This window comes from Monodon monoceros, unplaced genomic scaffold (assembly GCF_005190385.1).
Source record: "Monodon monoceros isolate NGI ecotype Baffin Bay Population unplaced genomic scaffold, NGI_Narwhal_1 Super_Scaffold_12, whole genome shotgun sequence".
NCBI classification, from domain to species: domain Eukaryota; kingdom Metazoa; phylum Chordata; class Mammalia; order Artiodactyla; family Monodontidae; genus Monodon; species Monodon monoceros.
This window is the reverse complement of record NW_021703768.1, coordinates 115,015,750-115,029,749: the sequence shown is the minus strand read 5'-3', so window position 1 is coordinate 115,029,749 and position 14,000 is coordinate 115,015,750. Positions and strand designations below refer to the sequence as shown.

The following is a 14,000-nucleotide window of genomic DNA, read 5'->3' as shown; positions in this document are numbered from 1 at the left end:
ATTAATTTGCTCATTGTCTAAGCCTGCTGTGGTATAACCTGGCATTTGGCCTTGAGCCACACGAGTGAGGAATTACAGAACCTTCAAGCAGCTAATTCAAGAAGTAGGTTTAGATGTAAATGCATGTGTATACACACATTCACATATAGATATTTCTATTTTTTATAACAAAAATGGAATCATACTGTAATACTGGTTTATAACCTGCCTTTTTAATCCACTTTACAATCTTTTATGAATATCTTATTATAACACTAAACATATTTACATAATATTATTCTAAATGGCTATAACATAATTTAAATAACCAAGCTACTATTGGACTTTTAGATCATTTCCATTTTTTCTCTAAGTAATGCTTTGGTTATTATAAATAGTCTTTATAGCTAATTAATGCACACATTTAAAATTATTTCTTTAGAATAAAAGGCCAGAAGTGAAACTTTTGAATCAGAGGGAGTGTGTGTACTTTTGACACCACCCAGGAAGGTGATGCATTTTATACTCACCAGTATTTGAGAGTATGTTCACCAACACTGATAATTACTACTTTTTGAGCATCGTTAATCCCTGAGTCTAATTTTGAAAAAATACACAGTATATTGGACTACGGCCTTTTAAATCTTGATGAGCAGTACTTACATTTTCCTACTCTTGAGTCCCTGCTACATGAGACCGTGCCTCCAAACCAGCTCACTCTGAGATCAGAGTGGGTAGGAAGCCTTTTCCCTGGGAACTGTATGTGGATTCAGACCCCAATTGTGTAAAGGGATCACAGACACAACCATTAGTGCCCCACAGTGTGGATAAAATGGTTTATCAGGGAACAGCTAACAAGCAGAGTAGAAGTAGTGTACGTGAAATCCCCTGAGTTGTCTCCTTCCACACGTAGCTCAGACTGGGCGTGGGAGGCCTGCATGCACCAGTGGGCAGTGCTGCAGTAGAATGGGGTCTGTACCTACAGTGCTCTGCCTATTCTTAGGGTCAAGGGCAGGGAACATCTGTGGGGCTATGTCGTCGTGAAAGCTCCCTCGTCAGGGACATGACCTTGTTAGGAAGGGGGATCCTCAGATCCCAGTGGCTGTTGTGTGTTCCTCCGTTGAGCAAACTTAAACCCTAGGAGCCAATTGTCTGTTATTCTAGCAGGAAGGGGAGGAAGAGAGCCTCCAGGGCCATCCAGACTTGTCTCTGGTCCATCCCCTTGCTGCTCCTGCTGTCATGCCTTCTCTGGCCTCTGTTTGATCCCCAGGGGTCTGTGCAGTGAATGGGCTCCTGTATGTGGTTGGAGGGGATGATGGATCCTGTAACCTGGCTTCGGTGGAGTACTACAATCCTGTCGCTGACAAGTGGACGCTGCTGCCAAGCAACATGAGCACAGGGCGGAGCTACGCAGGTCAGTGTGCTCCACCCCCATCCTGGGGCCCAGGTGGGGTGGGGCAGGTGGGGGCTAGGTTAGCTTGCTTAACTTGGGGCTGAGTGCCTCCTTCAGGCATGGCAGATGATTGTCACATGTCACCACTCCTTCATTCTGCGCCCACGGCAGATACCCATAATTAGCACTCGTTTCCCCAGCGAAGCTGAATGTAGCCATAGAATTCTTCTTGACACAGTGTTCCAGGGAGCCACTTCCGACTGATCCGAATTGTCATAAGAGGTTTTAGAATTTCATTGCCCTTCCTCATTTGTTTTGTGCTGGGCCCCTAGGTGGAATAAGATACAGTTCTTGCTTTCCAGAAATTAAATTGGAAAGATAAGACCTACCTACAAAAATAGGAAATACAAGATGATGTACATGTAAGTTCTAAATGAAATGTACTGCACAGGCTTTAGGACATGACATGTCAGGGAACACTTCCTGGAAGAGGTGGAGCCTGATTAAACTTTGAGGGTGGGTCACAGTCATAGAGGTAGCTGCCCTTTGCCAGCTGCCCACTCCCTGGGCCACAAAGCAGTCTGTTAGGTACAGTGTATACATACACTCTTATCTTTTCAGCAACCCTCTGGTTGAATGAGACTCCATTCCATTTTATAGATGATGAAACGGAGGTTTGGAATGTTTAAGTAATCTGCCCAAGACCACGTGGCTAAAAAAATGTCAGGGTCAGAATTGAAACCCAGGTCTGAGTCCCAAGCCCATGCCTTTTGTGCTACTCTAGCTCAGGGTTGGGGGAAAAAGCATTCTAAGCAAGAGGCTGGAGGGAAGAAGGAGGAATGAGGCGGCTATAGAGGCTTATTCCTGGTGGGGTGTGTGATGGTTTTGATGAGGTGTGGGGGACAGGATCAGAGTCAGTGGGGCTGAGGTTGAGGGTCTATAGGGAGACAAGCAAACATAGATATCTATGAGGTATTGGTTTGGCCAAAAAGTTTGTTCGTCTTTTCCATAAGATGGCTCTAGTAGCAGTTAGTTGTCTTTAATATCATTTGAAACAATTTTGTTAGATTGTATTGTGACAGCTGTCATATCAGTGTGTAGTTTTAAAAAAACTTATCAAAACTGGGGAATTTTTGTGTAGCCATTTTACAATATTGATGGAAGAAAAAAAGCAACATTTTTGGCATGTTATGCTTTATTATTTAAAGAAAGGTAAAAACACAACTGAAATGCAAAAAAAGATGTGTGCAGTGTATGGAGAAGGTGCTGTGACTCATCGAATGTGTCAAAAGTGGTTTGCGAAGTTTCGTGCTGGAGATTTCTCACTGGACAATGCTCCATGGCCGGATAGACGAGTTGAAGCTGATAGCAATCAAATCGAGACATTAACTGAGAACAAGCAATGTTATACCACGTGGGAGATAGCTGACATACTCAAAATACCCAAATCAAGCGCTGAAAATCATTTGCACCAGCTTGGTTATGTAAATCGCTTTGATGTTTGGGTTCCACATAAATTAAGCGGAAAAAAACCCCCTTCTTGACCGTATTTCCGTGTGCGATTCTCTACTTAAACATAACGAAAACATTCTGTTTTTAAAACAAATAGTGATGGGTGATGAAAAGTGGATACTTACAATAATGTGGAACGGAAGAGCTCGTGGGGCAAGCGAAATGAATACCACCAACCACACCACAGGCCGGTCTTCATCCAAAGAAGGTGATGTTGTGCATATGGTGGGATTGGAAGGGAGTCCTCTATTATGAGCGCTTTCTGGAAAACCAAACAATTAATTCTAACAAGTACTGCTCCCAATTAGACCAACTGAAAGCAGCACTCGATGAAAAGCGTCCGGAATTAGTCAACAGAAAATGCATAATCTTCCATCAGGATAACGCAAGACCGCATGTTTCTTTGGTGACCAGGCAAAAACTGTTACAGCTTGGCTGGGAGATTCCGATTCATCCGCTATATTCACCAGACATTGCACCTTCAGATTTCCATTTATTTAGGTCTTTACAAAATTCTTTTAATGGAAAAAAATTCAACTCCCTGGAAGACTGTAAAAGGCACCTGGAGCAGTTCTTTGCTCAAAAGATACAAGGTTTTGGGAAGGTGGAATTATGAAGTTGCCGGAAAAATGTCAGAAGGTAGTGGAACAAAACGGTGAATACGTTGTTCAATAAAGTTCTTGGTAAAAATGAAAAATGTGTCTTTTATTTATACTTAGAAACTAAAGGAACTCTTTGGCCAACCCAAGAACTCAGCTCCTTGTATTTGGTTCTCCAGAAACTGGAAGAATTAGAGCTAACGTTTATTTATTGAGCATGGACAATGGGCCAGGCATCATCCTAGGTATTTATGACCATTATCATGTATAATCTCCGTCATAACTCCAATGGTACTCTTATTCCGTTTTCCATCTTGTTTGGATTTCAGTGCAAAGGAAGATTATGCCATGCAGGCTCAAAGGGGTTTGTATCGCATTCTGTCTGCCCAAGGCTTCAATTAATGAACTTATTTAAAAATTTTTTTCTCGTTTAGGAGTTTTCTCAATTAAATAGAAAAGATTTTAGAGGCATTTTGGTCCTAGAGTGATTCTGTTCTTATGGTTAATTATTAAAAACCAGCACTGTCATTTTCTCTCCAAAGCTGAAGTGGGAAGTACAGGGCATTTTCCTGTATGAGGCAGTGAGGCCAGTGAGCGATCCCACCTTGCCTCCACGTGAGCCTTAATGAGAGGGGAAGGTGCAGGTGTGAGTAGTTAGAATTTTGTGTAAGTGCTGAATATTTCATGTCCATTTCTTTACTGTTTGCCCACCCCATAAGTAGGTGGGAAGGAGATGAGCAGAGGTGCGATTTGTGTTCAAATCCATTGACTGAGTGAATCTCTTTTCTTAGAATCTATGGATATGGCCTAAAATGCAAAGATTTATGGACAAAGTTATTTACTGGAGCAAAAAACTGAGAATTACTTAATGTCTGACATGAGGGAAATAGCTAAATAAGTTGTGGAATATTTATACAGTGGACGTGTTTTTAATATGAGAAGATGTTTGTGACAGACTGGTTGAGAAAAGGATGATGCAAAATGTATGTACCGCGTGAGCTCAGTCGAGCAGTCCTGGGTCATGGGGGTTAGAGTAGCTCCTGCTTACAGAAATGGATACTGGAGTCACATCTGAATTTGAGTCCCAGCTCTGCCACTAGCCCTGGAACTCTGGGCAAGGTAGTCAGTCTGACCGAACCTCTGTTTTCTCATTTGTAAAATGAGAATAAAATCATATCAAGCCTCTTAGGGCTGTTGTGAGAATGAAACGTGATAATACGTGGAAGGCACTTAGCACGGTGCCTGCCTGGCAGGTAGAAACCACTCAGTCAATGATTGTGGTTATTATTAGTAAGCCAGAAAATATTCCAGAAAAGCTAACGGTGACTCTCTTTGTATGTAGGGATTAAAGTTCTTTTTCTTGGTGTTCTTCTGTGTTTTCCAAAATTTCCATAATGAGAATATTTTAGTTTTAGAATCAGAAGAGAAAGTTTATATAAGAACCAATACAGGAGCCTGCTTTTTAAAGACATGCTCCCTTGAGAAAGAGGAGCCTCAGGTGCAGGCAAGATGTTCTCCAGGTCAGGCAGCACATCTGGGTCTGAGGACTTGGGTTCTCCCCACTTCTAATCTTTTACGTCTGTGGCTTTATCCAGGAATTAACATGAAATGCATGTCTTAGCAGAATGTCACCATTGGGGTGTCCTGGGCTTTCTTTTAGCAATGTTCTCTCAATCTCATCTTCAACCAGAAGATTTGATAGTGGTGGTAATATGTTAAAATAAGGCTCCTAGCTACACCTTAACTATAAGTTAGAATTTGGTTCAGCTGCAGGTACCAGAAAAACTGACAGATACTTGCTTAGATAAGGAAGTATCTTTTTTTGTATGTATGTATTTGTCCCAGGCAGAAAGGAGTCCAGGGCTGGCCTGGTGCCTCAAGAGTGTCATCGAAGAATCAGGTCTCTCTTGTGTTTTCTGTTCTGCCAGCTTTATGAATAGCTGCTGCGGCTGCCCCTTGCACCCTGCGTGAGCTTCTTCCAGGCAGCATGAGGAAGAAAACCAAAGTTGCAGCACTGGCACACTTGTAGTTACAGTCTCACGGGCCAGGATTGGGTCACATAGCACCTCCAGCTGCAAGGTAGTCTAGGAAGCTGAGCTCATAACTTGCTGGTCTCGATAGCAGAGGACAGCAAGTAGAGGGGATGTTGGATGAATCAGCCTATAGTATCTGCTGCATAACTGTAACCCCTTACAAGCAAGATTTTAGGCTCATAAGTTAGCTGTTGAGTATGGTTCAGCCTGGCCAAAACAGTAACACATACAGACATGTCTAGAATGTTTATCCAAGTATAGAATTTAGCATTGGAGGGGTCTTTCAGTTAGAAAACATTGAATATATGGGAATGGAGCCTGAAGAGGTACATGGACTTGCCTGAAGCCACAATGCAGTTTGACTGGTGGCAGAGCTAGGATGGGAATTCAGTTGTTCTTGCTACCATGAAGTCAGTCTATTGTTCTTTCTACTTCATTTCAGTGTCTTCTAAAAGGAGACATGTATCACTCATCACTTCTCTTAAAGTGATACAGATCTAGAGCTGTGAGGTTTCCAGTGCAGGTGCCGAGTGTCATTACAGTGAGTGCTGGGGTTGGGAAGGGGAGTCACTACGATACTATGTGAGTCGGTGTGATGATGTGGGGTGAGATCACTCACCTGTGGTGTTGAGGGACTGTGCTCTGTGTTTAAACATCTTGTGGAGACTGGGCTGTTAGAGCGGGAAACAGCCAGCTGCTGGCAGCCTGAGTCCACAGGCCCTTCAGTATTTGGGTACAAATCGTGCCCATTTCCGTTGGTTATGGCTTGGGATGTTGTGGGTCATGAACTCCTTGTGACTCTGAATAAGTTCGGAGAAGCTAAGATGGTAACTTTCTCCCCCTTTCATCTTAGGTGTTGCTGTGATTCACAAGCCCTTGTGACCCCAACTCCCGCTGCCAGGAGGTGGAGGAAGGGAGGGGTGCTGCCTGTGACTTGGCACAGTGGGACCACGCTGGCTGGGTGCCACTCGCTGCCGGAGTCTGCAGAGGAGCGGGGACCGCCCTCCTCCAACTTGGCAGTGTCGTCAGGGTGGGACGACAGTGACCCACCTCCTGCTCCCGCAAGGTGTTTCGTCCTCTGCCCTGAGCAGTGGGTTCCTGATAGCTCCGGCTGCACCTTTGAACGTTCTTTTGTGTGTTTCTACAGGGACATCAGAGAACCTGGGACCTGTGTGTGTGTGTGTGTGTGTGTGTGTGCACAGAACGTGGTGATTCACTAAATTGGGGGGTGGTGATGGTCTGCTCCATTTCTATACTACTGATCCTTCCGCTATGCTAAAAATCAAATCACAGAAACCTCTCTTATGGATTTGCCCCATGGGGACCTTGAGACTACTAGAGCTGTTGTCTACTGGAAGTGCAGTTGGACATACCAGGAATGTCCAGAAATGACCAGGCCCATGTACCGGCCTAGACTACTGGCATTGTCTGCAGAAGAGTGGGGTGTTCTCGAAGCTGCCCCGTGTCCTCTGTGTGCTAGAACTAGGACCACAGGTTCTCTAGCCCCTCAGCTGGGTGCTCTTCCTTGGGCTCTTCTCCTGGAACTTCTTATCAGAACTGCCCAGTCTCTGGGCTACTGGTCTTTGAGGTCAAGGATTCCAGGTTTGGGAGATTTCGTGTCTCTTCAGCTGGGAAAACTAGCTCTTCAGAGAAGCACTGAGTAACACACTGGAGGAAAAAAATACATCAAAAACACAAGAAAACAAAGTGTTAAGGCTTCAGTCCTTGTCCATAGTGGTCCCAGAGAGGATCCTACTTCTGGGTTTTCCTGGGATAGGACAGTCCCTGTTTATACTTATTATCCAGGTTTAATTTTTCAGAGCATCCCGTTTTACTCTCAAAAGTGTTCTGGTTTGGAGGCTAAGTAAAAGATCACCATACCTCCAAACCCAAAGATAGGTTTGTCCCTGCGCTGGATGGGGTCACATGTGATTTACATGGACATGGATGAATTCAAAGGGGTGTATACTTGGCACCCTGGGCCTGGCCCTCGGCAGTCGGTCCAGTCTGTCTCACATCCTTGTCTTCCTTTCCTTGTGCTCTTCCCCCATTCCAGGCCTGTACCCTCTCGCCAATCCTCAGAACTTCCCCCTCCTAGCTTCCCCCGTGGGGGAGGACATGGTGGTGGGCCCTGAATGTGTGATCTCTCTCAGGAGTACTTGCATTTTGAGAGAGGAGCTTGAAGAAAGCTTTGCTAATTCACAGGTAAAAATGATTAATGACAGACCTTCAGGCATCCGGAGGAGGGTATTTGAGGGCTCAGGGAGTCGTTTGCATTTAAAAAAAAAAAAAAGAAAGAACCTTAAAGCTGTACTGTTCCTGAACTAGCAAGTTGCTTATATTGGAATTTCCAGCATAAGGAGGGGAAGTCTTGTGTCTGGAGAAGAGTCTCACAACTTGGGGGCTGGAACTGACCCTTCCTGATGTCAAGGTCCACCTTTAGGGAGCCAAGGGGCTTTATGAACTCTGATGGTGGACTTCTCATACAACTGGGCAACTTCCAAGCCGGTTTTATAGGAGACTGTCATTCTCCCCACTTCACCCTGAAGTTATAAACCCAGGACTTTCCCCAGCGAGTTGGACACTTTGTGTATTTACTGTATATTTATTGTGCGTGAACCACTCAACTCCCCTGAAGGGGAAACATCTTCTGATGTTGAGCAGATGTTATTTCAGTGAGACATTTGGAGAATACCAAGGTACCCAGAATTTTTAGTAACCTTGGGCAGAGGCTGAAATATCCAGCTTTGGTGGACCTGGAAGAACAGCTCCAAAGGGATCAAGACATGCTGTTAGCTGGTTTGTTCTGCTCTTACCTGGCATGGAGGTGACTGTGGTCTCAAAGCTCTGCCTGCCTCTGGATCCGAAGCTGATGGAATGCGCTTTCTGTTCCAAATGTTCTTCCTCCCTCTCCGAGGAAGGTTTGGGACTTTGTTTCAGGGTGTGTGTGGGGGTGGGGGGTGGGGGATGAGGTTGGGGTCTGATGTGTGCCATCACACAGCTCCTGATTTCAGACGAAAGGTGAAGTTCCCCCCCAACACCTGGAAGCTGAACTTCCAGGCTTATCATGCTTATGTGGGGGGAGGCTGTTGTTTGTGTGTCATCTTCCCAGAAAGGATCCCCTCCCTGAGAGCTAGCCAGCTGTGTTTCCTGCTTTTGGATTTTTGCTACTGACCCCACCTCACGTCCGCTTTCCCAGGAAGCACTGCCCCTGCTGGTAGTGCTGCTGAGGCCATGTTCGTTTTATCCTCATGTGTCCTTTCTCACGGGGACTAGAACACTGGTACGTCATCACCAAATAGCCAATCTGCTCTAGCTGCCCACAGATGCCATCCAAAACCTGCTGTCCCTTTATCACCAGGTACAGTTCTCTCTCCACAGTGGGCACAACAGACTTATTTTCACGTCTGTGCTGGTCATGTGGTAGGTGAACCCCCCTGCATCCCCTCTTCTGGTGGCCACACCTGCTTGTGAATGCAGCTTTGCCTGTGGGATATCTGAAGTCTGATCACAGCGATGAAATGGAATTGCAGCCCAAGGTTAGAAGCAGCTTAGACACCATTTGGATTCTGATTTGGACAACAGAGAAGTCAGACTCTGAATTCCAAAGTTCTTTCTCATAAGTACCCAATGGCATCTCTCCATCTAATAAGTTGCAGTATTATGCAAATGAAAGTGACCTCATTTTCTGCTATGCAATAAGAATACTTAATTCTATTTCATGACAGACCAGTTGCAATATCCCCTAAGATGCTTTTTGAGCTGTCTTACTTTGATATCTGTTGTATAATGTTTGTATATTCCTGAGCCAGACCCTTTCAAAGATTGCCTTTTTATAAAACTGAAGCTACAGCTTTCAGGCTAAAATTTTAATGTAGATATTTTTATAAAGTAATTTTTCACGATATTTGAATTGCTTTTTATTGTCCATGATAATGAAATGTTATGTTCTATGCATCATTCACTCTCAAACATCGTTCATGCCTGTAGCTATCTTCCCTTTGTTTCTCACCCTCCCCAAACTTCAGTAGCTCCAGGTTGACTTGGAAGCTTCTTTCTTACACCACATTCAAGGGAGATTGCTGAAAAAACACAATCACTGGTGTTTACTGAATTGTTTAGGGACTAACATTAAGCCTGACTCAGCACTTACACATCTATGTCGCAGATCTGCTTTTCTTGGAGTCTGTTTTTGGCAGGGTGAGGCAGGGGGGACTCTGGTTGGCCCATCTCCTGGCATCTCTCACGGCCTGGCACGGAGCCTGGCATGCTGTGGCATGGAGAAGCCCAGGGAGAGGCCTGCCCTTCAGCGCATAGTCCCGGGAGTTTTCCTAGATCGAGCTGACTAGCCTTCATTCTTTTCTGTCTCCTTATTCTTCGGAGCTTCAGGCTTAAGGCTTTTGCTGCTGGATGATGTCCCTTCTGGAAGCATCTTGTCGATGAACTTTAAAAGAGGGCTCATTCCTCATGATCCCCACTAAGAATGTGATCAGCATGTGCTTTGCAGATGTTCATACTACACTTACAGCTTACTTGTTTCTTGAGCTGTGTCTACACTCCAGGCTCTGTTTTGTGTATTTATCTGCCAATTAGTCTCATTTTAAGAAATCTTTATTTTTATTATTATTGGGACAGGTGCCATTTGAATTGCCTCCACGCTTGCTCCCCATTTGCATCTTGACAGATCAAATTGGGAAGTTGAGCAAATTCATAATCCAGTTAGCTGGAGGTTCTCTGTTTGCCTGGAGAAGCGAGGAGGTTGGAATGTGTTTTTTTTTTTTTTTTTTTTTTAAGTGTTTGCACTATTTAGAGTCCTAAGCCCCTCATATTCAACTGTGCTGTGTATCTACTGACCAAGCAGGAGAGCCGGCAGCACTTCTGACGTTTGGGAGTGCCTGAGGCCTCTTCTGTAGTGGATAATCACAACCTCAGAGCCCCTGTGCAGCCTCCATCATGGGGCTCAGTGACTTGTAGCTACAGCATCTGCCAAGGCAGTAATGCATGGGACAGTGGCATTTGGAGCAACAAAGTGCCCTAGTGCGGTGTTCTTGCCTTTGGTTATGAGATTTCAAATTATTTTCCCCCCTTTTTAGTGGCAATAAGGACCCTTGTTGGACTTCTTGTTTAATTCGTATGTGATGTGTAAAATACTTTCTTTGAAAGAAGATTCTAGACACTGAATTTGTATGTCTGTGTGGGTGCCATGTCCATGTGGTTGTCCGTAGGCAGGCAGAATTGATCCCTGACACCCTGTACACCACACTGCATAGGTTGGGTCCTTGATCTGGTGGTCTCTGCTTGGACGGTAGGGAGCACAGAGTTTGTAAAAGAAGACTTGTCACATGCTCCATCAGTTACGGCGCTAGCTGAAGAAACAGTTCCTCACATGTATTCCTTTAACAGGAATTGTGTTCTAGGTTCCCATACTTTATGTTCCTTTAACTTTAATAAAAGCTGAACTGTGAGAACCTTTCTCAGTATTTCATTTCTGTAGTCCAGTCTCTTTACTCGGTCTCAGACATGAAAAGGGCAGACTTAACTCCTGCATATCTTCAGATTCAAAAGATTTTCTCTTCAAGATCTGCTGGACAGAGTCTGGGTTCCTTTGGTCTCTATTATCTGACACAGTGCCAGACTCACAAAGATCTTCAGTGAGGCCCAGAGAGGCCAGTCTCTCCAGTGGGTGTTCGGTTGTGTGGACAACTGCCTGGTGATCACCGTGAGGTGGGTGAGATGGTACCGACACGGGAGGAGGAGGTAGAGATTTGGCTGTAAATAAACATTGATTTTTAAATGTTTGTTACAATACCTAGAGATTTTTATAGATATGTTGTTATGTTTGAACCATTAAAAATGCAAATATTACATTTATTAAATATATACAGCTATTAAATATGCTGACTTCTAAAATATCAACACATATGAAATAATAATAATAGCTAACATTTATTGAGTGTTTACTATGTGCCAGCACTCTTCTAAGTGCTTTACTTATATCAATACATTTAATCCTTATCATGGTCTTCTGAGTTACTATTATTATCTTTGTTTTACAGATGAAGATACGAGATGCACAGGGGTTAAGCAACTTGCCTGTGGTAGCAGTGCTGCAGGGTATTGGTTGCGCTCCAGAGTCTGTGTCCTTAGCCTCCTCACTCCAGCAGTGAGGCGGTGATGACGGGAGCAGGGCATGCTGAGAAGCACCAAGGAGAGGGAGGCCCTAAGGGTCGCTGGGAAGTGCAAACTTGGCTCAAGAAGAATACTGAAGCCCAAGTTTTCAGGCCAGTTGGACCAACAATGTCCCAATCTTACACTATTGGCAAATAATCACATTTGTTACCGTGGTGATAGTAGCAGTAACCACTATTCATTGCATCCGTACTGAGACAGGAGGCCCAGAGAGGTGAATCCGTTTGTCTGAGGGTGTGTTATAAGTGAGCAGCGGAGCAGACCCGGATGGAAACTACTAGCTCTTTTGGCTCATGACTGAGTTTGAGAATCAGCCTGAGAAGAGGGCTTAGGATGCACTTGTTTCCATCATCACACTGGCTAGCGTTTACTGTGCATTTACCGTGCACCAGGCCCTGTGCTTTAATGCCCACAACACCTCATAGAGGCAGATGGTGCCCAATTCGCAGGATCGCAGGGCCTAATTAACTGGCTCAACGTCATACGTAACCTTGAGAAACGATGCAGTCCCCATCCTTCTGCCGAGGCTGATTGTTGAACTGTGGCACGCCTGATCCCAGAGGGGCTGTACCTCGTGGGCACATTCTAGAGTGAAGAGGTTGCCAGTGTCTGGTCCTCCAGGGCAGGCAGTGAGGCAGAGCCCAGCGCCAGGCCAGCAACCTGCTCCGCCGCCACCCTGCCGTGGGCCCACCCACTTGGGCCCTTGTCACTCCCGCTGAGAGGGCCCTGGGGAGGGACAGATGAGCAAAGGGGTGCTTGTCCGAGCACACACACCTTTCCCTCCCCTTGACCCTTTGGCCTGGTTTCCCCTTACCTTACCCAGAAGTTCCAGAGTGAAATCCTATTTGGTGGTTTTTCTACCAACTTATCCTTCTACAGTTTACAAATAGGGTCTTTCGACCCTACCTAGCTAGTCTATTTTGATACGAAATCTGTTGTTCTGCCTGCCTCATGAGGTTTTCTATGAGCAGTCTGCGTCCCACACTGGCCATTCCTTTCTGCCCAGGTGGCTTTCCCTGTAATGCTCTCTATCAGGGCCCAGGGGGTGGGGCACCTGGCTGGGACCCTCGACATCGTCCACTCCAGCGCCTGTGTTTGCAGAATTGGGGACTGGGGCTTGGAGCTGCAGACAGGCCAGGGCACCTGCGGCAGAGCCGGGTACCCCAGGAGGCCAGCGGAGGCTCCAGGGCCTGTGTCTGCCTGCCTGAACCTGAGGTTGTGCTGGGGCTGAGGAAAGGGAGTGACCGCAAGCTTGAGAGCCACCACCCTTTCTGGGGTGGACAGAGGAGAGGTGGTCCTGTTGCAGTGGGCCTGGTCTTTCTGAGACTCCTGTCCTGTGGTCACTCCAGCTTCGAGGGCTGCTCCAAACTCCCAGGTGGATGGAGGGCCCAACTCCTCCTCAGGTGTCTGAGTCCTCCCCCAGCCTCAGGTGGGAGGAGGCCTTGTTCACAGCTGTGTGGCCTGCGGGGAACCCCTCCCCCTCTCTGGAGCTCTGTTCCTCATCTGTAAACAGGGCTCTTGTATCCGTGGGAGCATTTACTCTACTTGCAGGGTCTTGTTCTTGCCCCCACCTGATCGGGGAGGAGATGAGGTTCAGGAGGCCCAGTGACAGTGGGGAGCTAGGTTCCGAACCCACATCTTCCGTGCAAGTAGTTTTGGACGACTATGCCCCACATGCTTTTAAGCTCTTAGGCCACTGGGCCCTGCCAGTAATCACGCATGATCAAGATGGTTTGATGAGTCCTCTAACTGTGAGTTTTGTAAGGACTGGAAAAGTTGGCTTTAGACCTCTTTCCTTCCCTTTGTTTTCCTTCCCTTCCTATTCTCAGTTCCCAGCTGCCTCTGAGAGACCCTCCCTCCATCTTTCCAGTGTTGGGGATCTTTTATTCTCCCTTCACAGTATGTTCAACGAACAGTTATTCATTCAACGGAAATACATTCGGCATCTACGCTGCACATTGTGGTGGGTACTTGAAACGCAACTGCCAACGAAGTAGATGGTCCCTGTGGACCTGGAGGTTGGAGTTCCATGAGGGACACAGTTGGAAAACAGCAGATACTGTATGATGTGCTAGTGGGGGGTGGGTGTGGGGAGGACAGAGAAACGCACCCAGAGAGAGAGGGACAAGCTCACAGAGACCTGGGGAAAGGGTGTGAGATGCACACAAAGCAAGAGAGACAGAGACCAAGAGAGAGACTGAGACATGCAGATACAGAATCAGAGGGAGACAGAAACACAATGAGCAAGACACACACACACACACACACACACACACACACACACACACACACACA

At 45.9% G+C, this 14,000-nt stretch overlaps 1 protein-coding gene across 1 annotated transcript in view; it reads left to right on the top strand.

Annotated features, from left to right (window-relative positions):
• Window positions 1-8,446, top strand: part of KLHL3 (kelch like family member 3) — a 110,651-nt gene extending 102,205 nt beyond the window's left edge. Inside the window, exons 14-15 of the mRNA XM_029218957.1 lie at window positions 1,250-1,393; window positions 6,370-8,446. Of these exons, the coding sequence (XP_029074790.1) occupies window positions 1,250-1,393; window positions 6,370-6,398 (173 nt within the window). The 3' untranslated portion in view covers window positions 6,399-8,446. The remainder of the gene's footprint in view (window positions 1-1,249; window positions 1,394-6,369) is intronic.
• Window positions 8,447-14,000: the final 5,554 nt, after the last annotated feature.